The sequence below is a fragment of the Hemitrygon akajei genome, chromosome 31 (genome assembly GCF_048418815.1).
Source record: "Hemitrygon akajei chromosome 31, sHemAka1.3, whole genome shotgun sequence".
Taxonomy (NCBI): Eukaryota; Metazoa; Chordata; class Chondrichthyes; order Myliobatiformes; family Dasyatidae; genus Hemitrygon; species Hemitrygon akajei.
This window is the reverse complement of record NC_133154.1, coordinates 21,250,220-21,270,698: the sequence shown is the minus strand read 5'-3', so window position 1 is coordinate 21,270,698 and position 20,479 is coordinate 21,250,220. Positions and strand designations below refer to the sequence as shown.

The 20,479-nt window shown below is 41.0% G+C and overlaps 1 protein-coding gene across 1 annotated transcript in view; it reads left to right on the top strand.

Moving 5' to 3' along the window:
* The window catches only part of LOC140719004 (uncharacterized), a 95,935-nt gene that overhangs the window by 65,504 nt on the left and 9,952 nt on the right, over window positions 1-20,479 (top strand). Inside the window, exons 11-12 of the mRNA XM_073033313.1 lie at window positions 6,139-6,200; window positions 14,324-14,379. Coding sequence (XP_072889414.1) covers window positions 6,139-6,200; window positions 14,324-14,379 — 118 coding nt within the window. The remainder of the gene's footprint in view (window positions 1-6,138; window positions 6,201-14,323; window positions 14,380-20,479) is intronic.

Genomic DNA, 20,479 nt, shown 5'->3' with positions numbered 1-20,479 from the left:
AAGATCTTGTGATCTGCCTGGCTGCTTCACCTTGAACATTTTTTGTTGTAGTTACTGGAAGGTGTCTTTGTTCTTTTGTAAGGATCATAGCATTTGATTTGCAATTCTGGTGTCCACAGCAACTTCTACAAGTGGCAATTCACCATTGGAAGTTTTGCTTTATGCACAATTTTAAAAACGGCATTGTACCTGTATCTGCACTATCAGATAAAGGAATATTATCTTACAACTGAATCCATCAAAGGTTGTCACAGTGCATGAGATAACATTAATTCTAGATGAGTCAAACAAATTGTGCTCTTTATGATTCCATACCCCCAAAAACAAAGTGCTGGCCTTCATTAGAATGGAAGAGTAGGAAGCATATGCTCCAACTTTATAAACTATGATAGCACTAAAAAAGATGCAGAGGAGATTCACCAGAATGTTGCCTCAACTGGAGTGTTTCAGAAATGAAAAGAGCGGAGATCCTAGGACTCTTTTCCCTGGAGTGGAAGAGGTTAAGAAGTGACATGAGTATGATTATAAGGACTTTAGATTGCATAATCTGTAGAAAGCCTCTCCCATATCAGAAGTAGATAAATATAGAGGAGATGGATTCAAGCTAGAGTCGTGCTTATTAATAAATGGGCCCTTTCAGCCCAATTTGTCCATGGCAATAATGATGGGCACGGAACTTTGGCATTGTAATGTACAGAGAATATTAGAGCCCTTTGGCCCATGATGTCTCTGCTGACCTCAATGCCACTGAACATCTATCTGCAAATGATCCATGTCCTTCATTACCTGTCTGTTCATATTCCCATCTATATATTTCATAAACTTTGCTATCATACAGTATTTGCTTCCAGCATCTATCCTGGTTTCACATTCCAGGCACCTACCACCCTGTTTGTAAACAAAAAACTTTCGCTTAAACATTCCTCCTCTTACCTTAAAGCTATGTCATGTTGTATTTGACATTTCTATCCTGAGACAGACTATCTATGCCTCTCATAATTTTCTCATAACTTTACTTAAATCAGATCTTTGACACTTGAACCAAGGTAATCAAAGTTTGTCTAATTATCTCCTTACAGCTAATGCTCTTTGAACCAGATGACATCCTAGTAAACTTCATCCGTATCCTCTCCAAAGCCTCCACATCCATCCTGTAATGAGTGTAAGCAGAACTACACATGATACTCCAAACACGAGGAAATCTGCAGATGCTGGAAATTCAAACAACAACACACACAAAATGCTGGTGGAACACAGCAGGCCAGTCAGCCTGGCCTGCTGTGTTCCACCAGCATTTTGTGTGTGGACATGATACTCCAAGTGTGTTAAACCAAAATTTTATACAGCTGCAACATAGTGATGTTTACACTCAGCACCTTGACTGATAAAAGCAAGTATGCTGGCTGCCGTCTGTTCCACCCTATCTTCTTGTTTTCATTTTCAGGGAACTATGGACTTGAACCCCAAGATCCTTCTGTGCATTAGTATTTCTAAGAGTCTTGCCTTTACCATTTAATTTCCTTTGAAATTTGACCTCCTAAAGCACATCACCTCACACCTATAGTTTAAAATCATCTGCAATTTCTCTGATCATATTTCTGACTGGTCAATATCTTGCTGAATTTTTTTGATGAACTTTATCGCTGTCCACAACGCCAATTTTTGTTTTCATTGTTGACCTACTAATAACATCACATTTTCATTCAAGTCAGGTATATGCATGTGTATGATAGATACTATATATAATATTTCACAAACATTGGAATTCCCAACACTGATCCTTCAAGAAAATCACTGGTCACACACACCTCCAGTCAGAATACTGTCCCTCTAGCATGACAATCTCTTCTATAGCCAAGCCAAGTTGAATCCAATCTACCAAGTCTGCATGGATCCCATGTACCTTAATTTTCTGAATCTACTTTAAGGAACCTTGTCAAAAGCTTTGACATAATCTGTGTTACAAAATCTAAAGCTGTTTCCTCATTAATCAGTTCTGTCACCTCTAGGACAAGCTCTCCTCTGTACAAAGCCATGCTGATGTCTACAATCAAGACTAATTCAAATGCCATCTATAAATTTGCAGATGACACCAATGTAGTTGGTAAAATCTTAGATGGAGAAGAAGAAGGGTAGAGGATTGAGATAGCTTGACTGGTTGAGTGGTGTTGCAACTACAACCTCACAGTAACTGATCTGTCCTGGGCCCAACACGTTAATGTATTTATGAAGAAGCACATCAGCAGTACTACTTTGCTACACCTACCCTTACACGTCCTCCCTCACCACCATTTGGAGCCCAAGACAGTCCTTCCAGATGAGGCGACACTTCACCTGTGAGTTGGCTGGTGTGATATACTGCGCCTGGTGCTCCAGGTGCAGCCTTCTATATATTGTTGAGACCCGACGCAGACTGGGAGACTTTCGCTGAACACCTACGCTCTGTCCGCCAGAGAAAGCAGGATCTCCCAGTGGCCGTACATTTTAATTCCACATCCCATTCCCATTCTGATATGTCTATCCATGGCCTCCTCTACTGTCAAGATGAAGCCACACTCAGGTTGGAGGAACAACACCTGACATTCCGTCTGGGTAGCCTCCAACCTGATGGCGTGAACATTGATTTCTCTAACATCTGTTAATGCATCTCCTTCCCTTCTTACCCCGTCCCTTATTTATTATTTTTCCCCTTTTTCTCTCTCTCTTGTCTCTCTGTCCTTTTCATAATCACTCCTTGCCTGCTCTCCATCTTCGTCTGGTTCTTCCCTCCCACTTTCTTTCTCCCAAGGCCTCCCATCCCATGATCCTCTCCCTTCTCTAACCTTGTATCCCTTTTGCCAATCAACTTTCCAGCTCTTGGCTTCATCCCTCCCCCTCCCACTTTAAAATCTCTTACTATCTTTTCTTTCAGTTAGTCCTGACGAAAGGTGTCGGCCCAAAATGTTAGCTGTACTTCTTTCTATAGATGCTGCTTGGCCTGCTGCATACCACCAGCATTTTGTCTGTGCTGCTTGAATTTCTAGCATCTGCAGATTTCCTTGTGTGTACTACTTTGTTATTAGTTTGAGGGATTTGGTATGTCACCAAAGACTTGCAAATTTCTGTGTGATGTGACAGTGGAGAGTATTCTGATTGGTTGCATCACCAATCAGAATGAGACTCTAATGCATAGGATCACAAGAAGCTTCAGAAACGTTGACTCAAGCCATTTCCATCAGGGGCATAACCCTCTATTTCTTAAAGGACATCATCAAGAGATGGTACCTAAGGGCACTACCATCCAAGACACGCCCTCTTCTCACTACTACCATCAGAGAAGACCTGCAGGAGCTTAAAGACTAACACTCAAGGATTCAGAAGAAAGATTCTTCCTCTCCAGCATTAGATTTCAAAACTATCCATGCAATCTAGCTCATTATTCAATTTTTGCACTACTTCATAATTTTCCAATTCATAATAATTTTCTGTTTTTGCATTGAACTTCTGATGGAAAACAAAACAATTCATGCCATATAAGATAGTAATAAAAATGATTCTGACTATCCCTACTGATTCTGTATTTTCTAGATGAGAGTACATCCTATCCCCAAGGTGAGATCATGAGAATGAATGGGATTATTCAATTTCATATCAAATGTTTAATCAGTGATGCATTCAGTCACATGAATAATTATTGAATTGAAGCTTAATTCATGCCAACAATTACATCAACTGGCAGTTACTTACAATGCAACAGTGTAAGTTTAATAAAACTCAAGGCATTTATTCAAAATTTCTCATTTGAGTGCTATATTTTGAGCAAAGAAAAGTACATATTGAGATAGATGGGAAATCAAGGGACTTAAAGAACATGAAGGGGTCACAAAAGGTTCTTGGTGAATAGGATTAAAGAAAATCCAAGGCATTCTGTACATACATTAAAGAACAAGAGGATAATTATGTTAGAGGACAGCTCAGGGCTAAAGGAGAAAATTTGTGCGTAGAGTTGGAGGATATGAGTGAGATCCTAAATGAGTACTTTGTGTGAGATGTGGAGGATAATGAGACCAGAGTGGAAATAGTACAACATAGATGCTACAGCATTTCAAGATTAGAAAATGGTAGTGTTAGTTTTGTATATTTAATGTTACAGTAATATTGTAAATAAATTGCTTTATTAAACATTGTTTAAATAATTCATTGTATTATATGTAAAAATATGTGAATTGCTTATGTCATGACACTACCATGTAGTACACGAAGACATTGCTTAGAGTAAAAAATAAGTTAGATTGACATTCTGGACCCTCTTGTTTTTCTTCCATTTAGTTTTATGTTTTGGAATTATATAACATAGCAGATAGGACTCTTTAAAAATATTATGGTGGTTAAGTCCCCAGGGCCTGATAGGAGAAACCCCAGGTTATTGAAAGAGATTAGGGAAGAGATTGCTGGGACCTTGATATTTGTATCTTTGCTAACCACACATGTGGTCCCAGTGGACTGGCTGGTAGCTAATTTTCTTTTGTTCAAAGTAGGGAAATAGGGATAATCTTGGAAGCTATAGACAAGAGGATCTCACATCATGGTAGGAAGATGAAAATTTAGAGAAGAGTAGTCTAAGAGGGGACAACATGACTTTGCGTGGGACAGGTCATGTCTGACTAATCTGAATTTTTTGAGGAGGTGACGAAGGTGATGACGTTGGAGCTGTAGATAATCTGCATGAAACTTACTAAAGAAATGAGCAAGGTTCTGCATACTAAGCTTATCTACAAAACTACAATGCAGGGGATCCATGTTGGCTTGCACTTAGAAAGCAGAGGATACTTATGATGGTTCTTATTCTGGATGGAGGTTTTTGACTCATTGTGTTCCATAGGGATCTTTTTTAAGTGTGGTTGGGTGATGAATAACTTTGCAGATGACAAGTTTGGTGACATTATGGATGCATCAGAGATTGTAAAGGGATACACTGAGATATAGATCATATGGATATAGAAGTGGCTGATGGAGTTTAATGTGGACAGTGTGTGGTGCTGCACTTTGGGAGATCCGACATAAAGGGAGGTTGGCAGGATCTTTAATAGCTTTGCTGAACAGGTGATCTTGGAATCTACATACCTAGCTCCTTTAAAGTGGCTACACAGCTTGATAGGCATATGCAATGCATGCCTTCATTCATTGAGGCATAGAGTTCAAGAGTCAGGAGGTTATATTTCATTTTACTGGATACTGACCTTGTGTGCAGTTCTAACATTATATTTCAGCTTTCTAAAGCTCTGGGTAGGCCACATTTGATGTATTGCATTCAGTTTTGGTTACCTTATTATAAGAAATATGTGGAAACATTGAAGAATGTGCTCGTGCGGTTTGTCAGGATGCTGCCTCGCTTGGAAGATGTGCTCAAAGGAAAGATTGGACAAGCTGAGGCTGTTTTCTCTAGTGTGATAGAGACCATTTGATAGAAGTTTATAGAATTATGCAAGGGGTACATAGAGTGGACAGCTATTTTCATTTTTCTATGACTGAAATGTCTAGTTCTAGATGATATGTATTTAAGGTGAGAGAGGGAAGATAGCAGTGGGAGGCAAGTATTTTACAGTGTTGGACATGGAATGCATTGCTAAAGGTGGTGGTAGAGGCAGATAGCACTGATACGATTAAGAGACTTAGATAGGCATATGAATATGCAGAGAAGGGAGGGCTAAGGTCAATATACAGGGAAAAGGTATTAAATTAATCATGAGTCATTGATATAATTTCTTCAGTACAACATTGTGGGCTGAGGGGTTGTGCAATTTTGTTCTGAGTTCTATCCTACCTTGCTTATGCAACGCATAAAATGTTGGAGGAACTCAGCAGATCAGGCAGCATCTAGGGAAGGAAATGAACAGCTAATATTTCAGACCGAGACCCTTCAGTAGGACTGGAAAGGAAGAAAGCAGAAGCCAGAATAAAAAGGTAGGTGGAAGTAGAAGAGCAGATAGTGAGTTCAAGTGAGGGGGGGGGGAAGTCTTTGGGAGGGGGAGAGGAAATGAAAGGGAATGGTGTGAGAAGCTAAGGTGATAGGTGGAAGAGGGAAAGGGCTGAAAAAGGAATCTGGTAAGAGAGGACAGTAGACCAAGGAGGTGCTTACATTTTTTTTCTGTTTTGCAGGCAAGTTAGAACTGCGTTTTGAAGAGCTATTTTCGAGTGAGCAAAAGCGTGAAGGAAACATTGTTAGTAAATTCATCGATGACAGATTTACATCATTGTATTTCTTGCTTTGTGCAAAATTACTTGTCTTAATTTAGGACTACGGTTTTGCATTTGGATAAGCTGCGCCTCCTTTAACATGAAAAAAAATGGTTCACCAAATAGCTGCTTAAAGAAAATGAACAGTAACCTGAAGAAAGGATTAAAATGTGGTTAACCAAAATGGGTTTGACGAAGTTCATAAATATAAATGGAGAGAATAATTCTAAGAGAAGGACCAATTGAACTGAATGTTTTGCCACTAGTAGCATATCAGAAGGATATTGTATTTTTAAAATTTATTCATACATACAGTGCAAGATAGGCCCTTCAAGCTGCACCACCAGCAACCCCCGGTTTAACCCTAGCCTAATCACAGGACAATTTATAATGACAAATTAGCCTACTAACTAGTAGGCCTTTGATCTATGGGAGGAAACTGGAGCATCCAGAGGAAACCCACATGTTACACGGGGCTGACGTACAAATTCCTTACAGGGGATGCCGGGATTGAACTCCATACTCCAGTGCCTCAAGCTGTAATAGCATTATGCTAATAGTCATGCTGCCGTGGCACCCATATACATAAAACAATGTTAAGATGGGCATAATGGATGGGAGTAGCTATTATGGAACAATGCTTGAGTTATGAGGCCAGGGATCATAAATATAATTTTGACCAATCATATTCAGTCTGAATGGTAAGTGACTTGTAGAAAATTATATTCTCACAAACCTGTTATGTTGCTTAAAATTGGTTTATTATAGTTGCATATAGTGAGGTTTAGTAAAAAAGTAATTTTCTTTTTCATGCCACCCATGCAGATCATTTCACCACATCAGTATGTCAAGGTAGTACAAGGGAAAACAATAACAATATAGGATATAGTTCTACAGTTGCAGCAAAAGTGTAGGCAGACAATAAAGTTGCGTGTGATTTTGAGGTTAAGAGTCCACCTTTATCATATAAGAGGTTCACTCACTGGTGTTGTTACAGTGGGATAAAAACAGTCTTTGGGCCTGGTGGTGTGTGATTTCAGGCTTTTGTGTCTTCTGCCTGATTTTGGGGGGAGGGGGGGTTGTTGGAAGAAGAGAAAATGCTTGAGGTGGGAGTGGTCTGATGATGTTGGCTGCTTTTCCAAGGCAGCGGGAATGATAGACAATCATGGTTTCTGTGATCTGTTCACAATAATGATTATTACTTGGTAGCTCTGACATCCATCATCATGAAGTGCTTTGAAAGGCTGGTCATCGCACAATCAGTTCCATTCTCCTAGGTAACCCCAATCTACTGCAATTCACCAACCACTATAACAGGCCCATCTTTCTAGCTCTATATTCATCACTAGAGCATCTGGATAACAAAGACTACTATTTATCCAGTACAGCTCTGCTTCAATACCATAATTCCAAGTACACTCATCTAAAAACTCATAGACTCAGCATTCAACACCTTCCTTTTCAACTTCCTGACAATCAGCAAGACCCCTGTCAATAAGGCTGTGTCCTCAGCTCCTTACTTTACTCCCAATACGCTCACTGCTGTGTAATCAGATACAGCTGTAACTCCCATCAGTAAGTTTGCAAATGATACCACCATAGTGGACTGTATCTCAAATAAACGAATCAATACAGGAAAGAGGTAGAGAGCCTAGTGACATGGTATCATGACAACAACCTTCTATGTCAGCAAACAAAAAGCTGGTTCATGACTAAAGGAAGTGGGGGTGGGGGCAGCGGCGTCAGTACAGATACTGTTGTTTACATCCAGTTGAGAGCTCCAAATTTCTAGGAGTGAACATCACCAGTCACCTAACCTGGTCAGACCACATTGATGCCATGGACAAGAAAGCTCACCAGAGTACCTCTGCTTTCTTAGGTGTCCAGTGAAAGTTGGCATGTCCCCTTTGACTCTCACCAATTTTAATCAATACACTGTAGAATTCAAAGTAAATTTATGTCACCATATACAAATCTGAGATTAACTTGCTAGTGAAAATTCACAGTAAGTAAAAAGAAACAAAATAAAGCAAAATGATAATAATATCAAGAACGTGAGATGAAGAGTACTTGAAAGTGAATCAGTAGGTTGTGGGAACAGTTCAGTGAAGTTATTCCTTCGGGTTCAAAAGCCTGATAGTTATGCGGTAATAGCTGTTTCAGAACTTGGTAGTGTGGGTCCTGAGACTTCTTTACCTCCTTCCTAATGCCAGCAGCGAGAAGACAGCATAGCCTGATTAATGGGGGGTTTCTGATGATGGATGCTGCTTTCCTAAGATAGCATTCCATGTAGATGTGCTCAATGGTTGGGAGGGTTTTACCCGTGATGGACTGGGCTGTGTCCATTACTTTTTGTAGGTTTTTCTGTTTCAAGGTATTGGTGTTTACATACCAGGCTGTGATGCAACCCATTAATATACCCTGCACTGCACATCTATAGAAGTTTGTCAGAAGTTTTGGATGATATGCTGAATCTTTGCAAACTTCTTAGAAAGTAGAGGCTCTACCTTGTTTTCTTTGTAACGGTGCTTACGTGCTGGATCCAGGACAAATCCTCTGAAATGCCTACACCAAAGAATTTAAAGTTGCTGATCCTCTCCACCTCTGATTCCCCAATGAGGACTGGCTCATGGACTTCCAGTTACCTCTTCCTGAAGACAATAATCAGCTCCTTGGCCTTGCTAATTTTCAGTGAGAGGGGTGCATCTCAAATGCATCACGGTTTAGTATGGCAGTTATTCAGAGCACAATAAACAGTGGAGCAGATCACAGAAACCAGCCTTCCCTCTATGGACTTTGTTTACACTTCTCACTGCATCGGGAAAGCAGCCAACATAATCAAAGACACCACACACCCTGGACATTCTCTCTTTTCTCCCCTCCCATCAGATAGGACATAAAAATGCCTGAAAGCACATACCACCAGTCCCAAGGACAGTTTCTAACCTGCTGTTATAAGACTACTGAATGGTTTCCTAGTACAATTAGAATAGACCCTTGACCTCACAATCTACTTCGTTATGATTTTACACCTTACTCCTGCATTGCACCTCAGCTGTAAGTGTGGCATTATATTCTGCATTCTTACTATTTCCCCGTGTACTATGTCAATGCACTGTTGTTCTGTATGGATGGCATAAATATAAAGTTTTTCATTGTACCTCGGCACATGTGACAGTAATAAACTAATTCACTAATTTAAAATAGGCTGTTCCTAGGACATTGTTTTGTGTAACACCTACAGCGATATCCCGAGGCAGAAACAATTAACTTAAACTAAAGCAATCTTGTTTTGTGCAAGGTATGTATGACTGCATAAATGTACAATTACATAGCACAGATACAGGCCCTTCAGCACACCATGTCAATGGTGATTTGTTTTGCCCATATATATATTAATCCTACTAAAAACATCCTCCTATGCTTTGCCTATTTAAGTGTCTGTCTAAATTTAATTAAATATAGTGATTACCTGTGATTCCACCACCTCCACTGGCAACATTTTTTAGAAATCAGTCACTCTCTGTACTTGCCCTTCAGATATCCTTTCAAACTTTCCTCGTTTTACACCAATGCTGCCTTGTTTTTTTATATCCCATCCATTGGAAAAGAATTTGACCAACCACCATATCTTTTCTGCTCATAATCTTACATGTATCTTTTACCCAACCTATCCAATCACTCACCATAACTAAATCCATCCAATCCAAGCAACAATATAGTGCATCCCCTCTACATTCTCCTGTGCAGTCACATCCTTCCTGTAGGACGGCAACTAGAACAGCAAAAAGGAAATAATTTTTCTCTTGATCCTCATTGGCTTCAATTTGACTAGAATAGAGTAAGACAGCATGAAAACAGGCCCCTCAGTCCAGCTGGCCCACATTCATATTTATTTAAATAACGAAGAACAGGAATCCCAACCACTTCCTCTGGCAGGTCTTTCCATACGTACACCTCACTTGGGTGAACAAATTGCCCTTTAGATTCGTATTAAATCTCTGACCTTTTTCCTTAAACCAATGTCCTCTAGTTCTTGATTTTCCAAATTAGGGTTAAAGACTACACATTCATAGTCATAGAGCAATACAGCACAGATTCTAGCTTGTTGTCCCTGCCATTCAATTACAGTAAGAGAGGAATTAAAAGATCTTCAGTAGATACAGGCCCTTCAACCAGTCTAGGCCAACGTGATAGTCCACCCAGCTAACCCCAATTTCCTGTATTTGGCAGAAATCCCTCAAGTCCCATATGTCCATGTACCTATCTAAGTGATCTTAAATAATACTGTATCTGCCTTAATCCATACACACCATCCCTCAGGTTGCTCTTCAGGTCCCTTTTAAATCTTACCCCTCTTACCCTAATCCTATGATCTAAATTTGTTTTTTTGACTTGCGCAAACAACAAAAATTTCATGACATTTGTCTGAGACAATAAACCTGATTCTAATTCTGACCCCTAAATTTGGACTCCCCTACCCTGGGAGAAAAATACCATCCTTCTTATTGATGCCTTTCATATTTAAATATTTCTACAAGGCTCCCACTCCACCCTTCCAGTTCTCCTACATTCCAAGGAATAAAAACTTACTCTGGTTAGCCTCTTCCTGTAACTCAGACCCTTTTGTTCTGGCAACATCCTTCTAAATATTTTATGTACTCATTCCAGTTTAACCATATCTTTCCCTGATTAGGCCTTGCGCATTCGCATCCAAATCATTTATATAAATGATTCTGCATGGAGGTCGGTCACCAGTGGTGTGCCTCCGGGATCTGTTCTGGGACCCTTACTCTTTGTGAATTTTATAAATGACCTGGATGAGGAAGTGGAGGGGTGGGTTAGTAGGTTTGCTGATGCCACAAAGGTTGGAGGTGTTGTGGATAGTGTGGAGGGCAGTCAGAGGTTACAGCAGGACATTGATAGGATGCAAAACTGGGCTGAGAAGTGACAGAGTTCAACCCAGATAAGTGTGAAGTTGTTCATTTTGGTAGGTCAAATATGATGGCAGAATATTGTATTAATGGTAAGACTCTTGGCAGTGTGGAGGATCAGAGGGATCTTGGGGTCCGAGTCCATAGTACCCTCAAAGCAGCTGCACGGGTTGACTCTGTGGTTAAGAAGGCATATGGTGTATTGGCCTTCATTAATCGTGGAATTGAATTTAGGAGCCAACAGGTAATTTTGCAGCTATATAGGACCCTGGTCAGACCCCACTTGGAGTACTGTGCACAGTTCTGGTCGCCTCACTACAGGAAGGATGTGGAAGCCATAGAAAGGATGCAGAGGAGATTTACAAAGATATTGCCTGGATTGGGGAGCATGCCTTATGAGAATAGGTTGAGTGAACTCGGCCTTTTCTCCTTGGAGCGAAGGAGGATGAGAGGTGACCTGATAGAGGTGTGCAAGATGATGAGAGGCATTGATCATGTGGATTATCCAGAGGCTTTTTCCCAGGGCTGAAATGGTTGCCACAATGGGACACAGTTTTAAGGTGCTGGGGAGTAGATACAGAGGAGATGTCATGGGTAAGTCTTTTACTCAGAGAGTGGTGTGTGTGTGGAATGGGCTGCCGGCAACGGTGGTGGAGGCGGATACGATAGGGTCTTTTAAGAGGCTTTTAGATAGGTACATGGAGCTTAGTAAAATAGAGGGCTATAGGTAAGCTTAGTAATTTCTAAGGTAGGGAACGTGCTTGACACAACTTTGTGGGCCAAAGGGCCTGTATTGTGCTGTAGGTTTTCTATGTTTCTAAATAGCAAATACCAAGAGTCCCAACACAAATCCCTGCAGTATACCACTCGTCACCGGACTCCATTCCAAGAAACAACCTTCAACCACCAACCTCTGTTTCCTACCTCCGAGTCAATTTTGAATGCACATAGTTAGCTGTCCTTGAATTTTGTGGGACATAAGCTGTCTTACCAGGGACATTGTCAAAAGCCTTGTCCCTACAGTAGGCTGGTACAAACAGACAGCATTGACCCCCATCTTTTGGTTACATCTTCAAAAAACTCTAAAAGGTAACGTCGAGCATGACTTTTCATGCACAAACGCATGCTGAGTTCTCTTAATCAGATCCAAGTTCTGGTAGAAGATATTACTCAGAATTTCCTCTAGTAACTTCTCAGCCACCGATGTCAGAGTAACTGACCTTTGTTTCTTAGCTTGTCCTTGCTACCCTTAAACAATGGAATAACATTTAGCTGCCTTACAGTCTTCAGGAACTTCACCAGTGGCTAATGATGAATCAAATACTCTGCAAGAACTTCCAGAATTTCTTCTCTAGCATCTCACCAAGGTCCAAAATGCACTCAGTCAGGCCCTGGAAGGTTTACTGATCTTAGTGTGCTGTTAAGTTGCAAATGCCTCCTCCCTGATATATGACTGTTCCCAAAACATCTCCACTTGTTTCCTTTATCTCTTGAATAACCATGAATTTCTTTTTAGTAAACACTGAAGGAAAATATTTGTTAAATATCCCACCCACCTCATGTGGCTTGAAACATAGGCAGCCCTGCTGATCTCTAAACCACCCTTTTCCTCTTAATATAGCTATAGAACCTCTTGGGATTTTTCTTAATCTTGCCTGCCAGATCCATCTCATATCTTCCTTTTGCTCTCCTGATTTCCCACTTAAGTATTCTTTTTATCTTCATCAAAGGATTCACACATCCCCAACCTCCTAAACACAATGTATCCTTTCTTTCTTGACAGAGCCTCAACAACTCTTGTCAGCCAGGGATCCATTAAAGTTACTCTTTACACTAACGGGAAAATGTTGTTCCTGGACTCTTGATATCCCAGTGTTAAAAACCTCCCACTTGCCATTTGTTTCTTCCCTTTCAAACAGACTCACCCAGTTGAACTCTACTTCATCCTGCCTAATTCCCTCAAAATTTGTTCTGCTTCAGTTTAGGACCCAGTCTGTGACACTGTCCTTTACCATCACTATCTTAAAACTAATGGAATTACAGTTGCTGGAACCAAAGTGCCTCCTGTTTGCCTGTTTGGTTCCATGCTCTACCTCATTCCCTAACAGGAGGTCCAGTATTGCATCCTCCAAGTATGGCCCTTAAGTATCAAGTCCCATCACTATTCACCCTATCTATACCCTCATAATTTTATCACTTTTATAAGCTTGCCCCTCATTTTTTGCACCTCAACCACTTCCTCCAGCAGCTGTTTCCATATACTGACCATTCTCTGGATGAACCTCAGTTCCAATGAAATCTTTCCTTTTACGTTGAACCTATGACCTCCAATTGTTGATTTTCCAACCCTGAGAAAAAAGTCTGTACATATTCACCTGTCCTATGGCTAACGATTTTTATACACCTCTAAAACATCACCCCACATTCTCCTATGCTCCAATGAAAAGAAATCCCAGCCCTGGCAACATTCTTCGTAAATATCCTCTGTGCTATTTTCAGCTTAATGGTGCATTTCATAATGCAAAGTGACTAAAACTGGACAATATTCTAAATACGGCTTACCATACTTCATAAAGTACTTTCAGTCCTTTCAGACTCTGCTTTCACTCATTGCTTTGAGAATGGTGCATCAGGGTTGACTCCTCATAGTATCACTTGCATTCCAGAATCAAAGCAGCCAATGAATGCCTACAAATAACTACATTTTGATCCTAATATTAAAACTTCATGTTAACAAAGTCATTTTTTTTGTGAACTGTAGAGCACATTCTGCTTTTTGTTCATTGGAGTCAATTAATTACTGCCTTCATGTGTTTTTGTGCCCCCTGGCTTTTAATGGACAATGGCTGATGTGGAGATTAAAAGTGGACATTATTAGTCTTGGCTTTTTTTGAAAACATGTCTGAAATAAACACTGCCTAGAGTGCCCAGTGATTTCTTTGCTGAGCTAAGGTTTGCTGCCTAGGTTGCTGTAGATTGCTAAAATTGGGTTTTAAAAATTAATTGGTGTGCTATCAATGTTGAAATCTGAAAAGTTTGTTAATAGTTGTAGTCAACATTGTACATTGAAGAGAGTAGTGCCTTGTGACTTACTTCCAGAACTAGATTACAGATTGAAACATTTCTGAAAATTTCATTGACTGCCTGATAATTTACTTCTTTTAATTTAATAGTGCATCAAATGGAATATGATGCAGACAGAGTTTGCAGCAACAGCAGCTGATGTGAAGTGAGTACTTTTGTTTCTATTAGTCTGAGCTGTTTTCTTTTGTATATCCTTATGTCAGATTGAATGCCAAATTTTAACTGGCAGTGTTTTAAAGAAACATTTTGTTTCAACTGCAAATATAAGCAAATTATATCACATGAAATCTGCTCTAGAATTTAATTTGGTATGAAGTACAATTAAAAAGTAGCAATATTGAGACTTTTGATGTTCCCTATTTTGTTGAATATCCCAACTTTGTTCACTGTTTTTTAGGGTACAAACTAATTGAGCATGTACATGTGCCCAAGAAACAAAGTTTGCAACATCCACTGCCTTGCCTTCATCAACTTTCCTGATAACTTCTTCAAAAACCTCTATAAGATTGGTTAGACATGACTTACCATGCACAAAGTGAACCCTTATCAGCCCTTGCATATCCAAGTACTGATATATATGATTCCTTAGAATACTTTCCGATAAATTAACCTGCTGATGTTAGTCTAACTACCCTATAATTTCCAAGTTTATTATTAGAGCTTTTCTTAAACAACCGGACAACATTAGCTATCCTCGAAACCTCCTGTGGTTAAATACCTCTGCTGTGACTTATATTTGTAATTAGTTTAGATCACTTTGTAGAGATCTGTTTTCATTTTGACACAAGAGTCTTTTTCTGTTGTCAAAAAGCCAAATTAAATCCACTGTGATTCAATGCCGTGAAAACAATAAAACATGAAAACATCCAGGTGGGGTGAATACATTTTATAGGCACTGTAGATGATTGTGTTGATCTTTGAAGACCATTTTTTTCCCTTGCTATGCTTTTGCATTCAATAAATCAGCAAAGCCTTTGGGATTCTTCTTTTACTTTGTCTGCTAGAGCAACCTCATGTCTTCTTCTAGCCATCCTAATTTCCCTCTTAATTATTCTCTTGCATTTCTTCCTTTAGTACCTCATTTGTATCTTGCTGCTTATAACTGCTAATGCACCTCCTCCTTCTTAACAAGGGCCTCAGTATATTTTGAAAATGAAGGTTCCCTGAACTTGTTAGACTTTTATTCTGACAGGAACATGCATACCCTGTACTTTCAAAAATTCGCTTTTGAAGGCCTCACACTTACCAAGCATGCCTTTACCAGAAAGCAGTCTGTCCCGATCCATACTTGCCAGATCCTTTCTGATGCTACAAACTTATATTAAAATTGGCGTTTCTCTGATTTAGAATCTCAACCTGGGAACCAGACCTACCCTTCTCCATAATAATCTTGAAAATATTGCAATTATGATCACATGATCTAATGTGATCCCGTACACACAGCTCTGTCACTACCCTGTCTCGTTCTCTAATAGGAGATCCAGCTTTGCACATTCTCCCTTTAATCCCTCCCACTCAATCACATCTAAAGCAATGGAACCCTGGAACATTGCTCTGCCAGCCCTGCCTCTCCTGCAACCAAGTCTCACTAATGGCAACAATGTCATCTTTCCACATGATCCATGCTGTAAGCTCATCTGTCTTACAATACTCCTTGTATTGCAATAGGCACAACTCAGAATACTATTCCCACTATGCTCAACCTTTCAATTCCTGTCTTTGTATTTAGGTTTAACAACATCTTTCCCCACAATCACTCCACTGTCTGTCATGACACTCTGATTCCAATCCCCCTGCAACTTTTTAAAACCCTGGAGCAGCACTATCAACCCTTCAAGGATATTCCCTTCCATTTCAGGTGCAAACCATCCCATCTGTTGAGGTCTCACCCTACCTGGAAGAGAGCCCAATGATCCCAAGGTCTGAAGCCCTACTTCCTGCACCATCTCCTTAACCATGTGTTATTCTCTATTATCTTCCAATTTCAGGTCTCATTACAACATGGCATGGGTAGCATCAATAGCTACTGTTAGAACATGTGAAGAAGAGGCCTACATAGACTGAAGGACCTCAGTCTCCTCAGGAAGTAGAGCCAACTCTGGCCCTTCTTGTACATAACCTCTCTGTTGGTGCTCCACTCAAGTCTATCATCTAGGTGCACTGCCAGGTACATGTAGGTCCTCACCACATTCACATCCTCACCCCCAACAGTACCAGGAAGCAATGTAGGCTTAGTCTTCCTAAAGTCCATCACCATCTCCTTTGTCTTACTGATGTTGAGCTGCAGATTCAGCTTGCACCATTTGATGAAGTCTTCCACCAAGGCCCTGTATTCATCCTCCCATCCCCCAACTATTGTTTAGGTCAGAGAATTTTTGTAAGTGACATGACTCCATGTTGTATCTAAAGTCCAAGGTATACAGGGTAAACAGGAAGGAAGCCAATACCAGCGCTGCTTAAAGCCGTGTCTGCCACACAGCTCTGAAGCCACACAAACTGTAGTCTGCCAGTCAGGTGGTCCATTATCCAGGATACAATGGAAATGCCAACCTGCATTGAGTAGAGCTTTATCCCCAGCAATGAGGGTTATATAGTATTGAAAGCACTTGAGCAATCAAAAAACATGATCACAGTAGGCTCTGTTCAGCAGGTAGATGACAGCAACTCCAATGTGCTCCTGGTAGGGAAACTGCAGGGGATCGAGGACTGATCTGACCAGGGATTGGAGGTGACCCAGGACTTAGCCTCTCTAGGGTCTTCATAATGTGTGACGTCAGGATCACTGGATGGTAGTCATTGAAGACCTCCAGTTGGCCCTTCTTGGGATTGGGACCACTCATGATGTTTTCCACACAGTCGGGACCCTTTACATGCTGAGACTCAGATTGAAAATGTGCTGGAGAACTCCACACAGCTGCTCAGCACACTCCTTCAGGACCTTGGGGTTCACATTATTCAGTCTCAAAGCTTTGCTGTGTCTGATTTTTCCCAGAGCCCTTCTCACTTGCTCAGTAGTGAAGGTGTCCATGGGGAGTTGCTGGAAGGTGGGGACTGAGGGAGGTGAAGATCTGGGCAATAGCAGTTGGTATGTGAAGGTGTGGATTGTCATTGGTACCAACATAGACCACAACCTCTGGCTGCTCATCCTCCCACTTAAGAATGCTGTGGACTTGGTCTGAGATGTCATTGTCACCGGCACCTGGGAGGTACATACCATCTGGGAATCTTGTTCTTATCCACAGAATCTCCTGGCTGTTCCCCTAACTAATGAATCTCCTATCACTACAGCTCACCTCTTCTCTCCCTTCCCTTCTGAGCCACAGAGACAAACTCATTGGCAGAGTTTGTAGCTGTAGCTTTCCTCTGCTATGTCATTACCCTTCCCCCACCTTGCCAACAATATCCAAAGCAGTATATTATTGAGGTGAATGACCACAGTGGCACCCTACACTGTCTGCCTGTACCCTTTCCTCCACTAGATGGTCACTCAGTTACCTGTGTCCTGCACCTTAGGACTACCTCCCTGTAAATTAACTCCTCAGACTCCCAAATGATCTAGAGTTCATCCAGTTCCAGTTCCATAACATGATCTGGAAGAAGCTGGAGTTGGATTCACTTCTTGCAGGAGTAGTCATCAGAGATACTGGAGGACACCCTGCCTTCCCACATGCTGCAAGAACAGCATTCCACTATCCTGTCTGGCATTCCCAGTGCTCTAACTGTGCAATAAAAAAGAAGGAAATAAAAAAGAAAACAATATGAGAAAAACCTACCTACAGCCTCCTCCTCTCCTCTCCAAAGCCTCTATGAGTCAACGCCTCAAGCTCTCCACTCTAATGCTGGCCCACTCACACAGTGACCACTCCCACAGTGGCTGCTCTGCTTAAATCTAATGTCTTATTATTTACTGGCCATTGTCAAGTGGCTAAGAGGCTCCTAGCAATCGTCTTGTCAATCATTTTGCAATATTGAAGGCTTTGAAGTGCTTGTGGATAAAACTCCAGGGCCTGACCTAGTACGTTCTTGTGAGAAACTAAAGAATAAATTGTGGAGGCCTTTGCAGTGATAATTGTTTCATCTCTAGCTTGAGATGATGTTCTGGAGGAATGCTGAATGGTTAATGTGGTGCTATTGTTTAAAGTGGATAGCAGAAACAAATCAGGAAACTACAGGCAATGAGGTTGACATCAATGAGTAAATTGAGGGAATGCTAAGCAACAGGATCTACCAATATTTGGAGAGGCAAGGCCTGACTTGGGGCAGTCAGCATGATATTGTGCATGAGGGGCCATGTCTGGCAAATTTCTTGAAGGTCTTTAAGGAGGTGAAGAAGTTAGAAGAGAGAAACACAGCTAATATTAAATATATGCAGTTTAGCACACCCTTGACAAGGTCCCTCACAGCATGCTAGTCTGGAAGGTTGCGTTGCATAGGATCTGAGAGAGATAATAGGCTCAGTGGTAGGAAGGTCCTATTCTTAGTGATGTTTGAGGGTTGCCTCTGATTAGGCAAGGAGCTTTGTTGTTATAATTTATATAAACAATTTGGATGTGAATGTACAAAATGTGGCTGGTAAGTTTGCAAATGATACCTGTTTGCTCCCTGTTACTATTGATGGTGAGGACCTACAAGTACCTGGGGGTGCACTTGGATGATAGACTTGAGTGGAGCACCAACACAGAGGCTGTGTACAAGAAGGGCAGCGCCACCTCTACTTCCTGAGGAGACTGATGTCCTTTGAAGTATACAGGGCTGTCTTTCACACACTCTAGCAGTCTGTTGTTGCTAGTACAGTCTTCTATGCAGTGGTGTGCTGGGGCAATGGCATCAACACAGGTGATGCCAACAGGCTCAATAAACTGATTAAAAAGGCTGGCTCTGTTATAAGAGTCAAACTGGACACACTGGAGGCTGTCGTAGAATAGAGGACCCTGTAGATAGAAACATAGAAAATCTACAGCACATTACAGACCCTTCAGCCCACAATGTTGTGCCGACCTACTCTAGAAGCTGCCTAGAATTTTGCTACTGCATAGCCATCTATTTTTCTAAGTTCCATGTACCTATCTAAGAGTCTCTTAAATAACCCTATTGTATCTGCCTCTACCACCAACTCTGGCATTGCATTCCACGCACCCACCACTCTGTGTGGAAAAACTTACTTCTGACATCCCCCTTGTACCTACTTCCAAGCACCTTAAAACTATGCCCCCTCATGTTATCATTTTCAGCCCTGGGTGTCCACACAATCAATGCCTCCCATCATCTTATACACCTCTAACAGGTCACCTCTCATCCTTCATTGCTCCAAGGAGGAAAGGCCAAGTTCACTCAACCTGTTCTCATAAGGCATGCTCCCCAATCCAGGCAACATCCTTGTAAATCTCCTCTGTACTCTCTCTATAATGTCCACATCCTTCCTGTAATGAGGTGACCAGAACTGAACACAGTACTCTGTGGGGTCTAAGGTCTTATATAGCTGTAACATTACCTCATGGCTCTTGAACTTAATCCCAGTTGATAAAGGCCAACATACCATACGCCTTCTTAATAACACTGTCAACCTGTGCATCAGCTTTGAGTGTCCTGTGACATGGACCCTAAGATCTTGCTGATCTTCCACACTACCAAGAGTCTTACCATTAATATTAAATTCTGTCCTCAAATTTGACATACCAAAATGAACTACTTCACACTTATTTGGGTTGAACTCCATTTGCCACTTCTCAGCCCAGTTCTGCATCCTATAGATGTCCTGCTGTAACCTCTGACAATGCTCCAATTTTTGTGTAATTAGTGAACCCACACTTCTACTTCCTCATCCAGGTCATTTATAAAAATCACAAAGAGGAGGGGTCCCAGAATAGATCCCTGCAGAACACCAATGGTCACTGTCCTCCATGCAGAGTATAAAGCACCCACAACCACCCTTTGCCTTCTGTGGTCCAGCCAATTCTGGATCCACAAGGCAAGATTTCCTTGGATCCATGCCTCATTATTTTCTGAATGAGCCTTGTTTGGGGAACCTTGTCAAATGCCTTAGTGAAATCCATATACACTACATCCACTGCTCTAACTTCATCTATGTGTTTTGTTGCATCCTCAAAGAATTCAGTCAGGTTTTTAAGGCATGACTTGCTCTTGACAATCAATGACTTGCAATCCCTAATCAGATTATGTCTTCAAATGCTCATAAATCTTGCCTCTCAGGATCTTCTCCAACAACTTGCCCACCACTAAAGTAA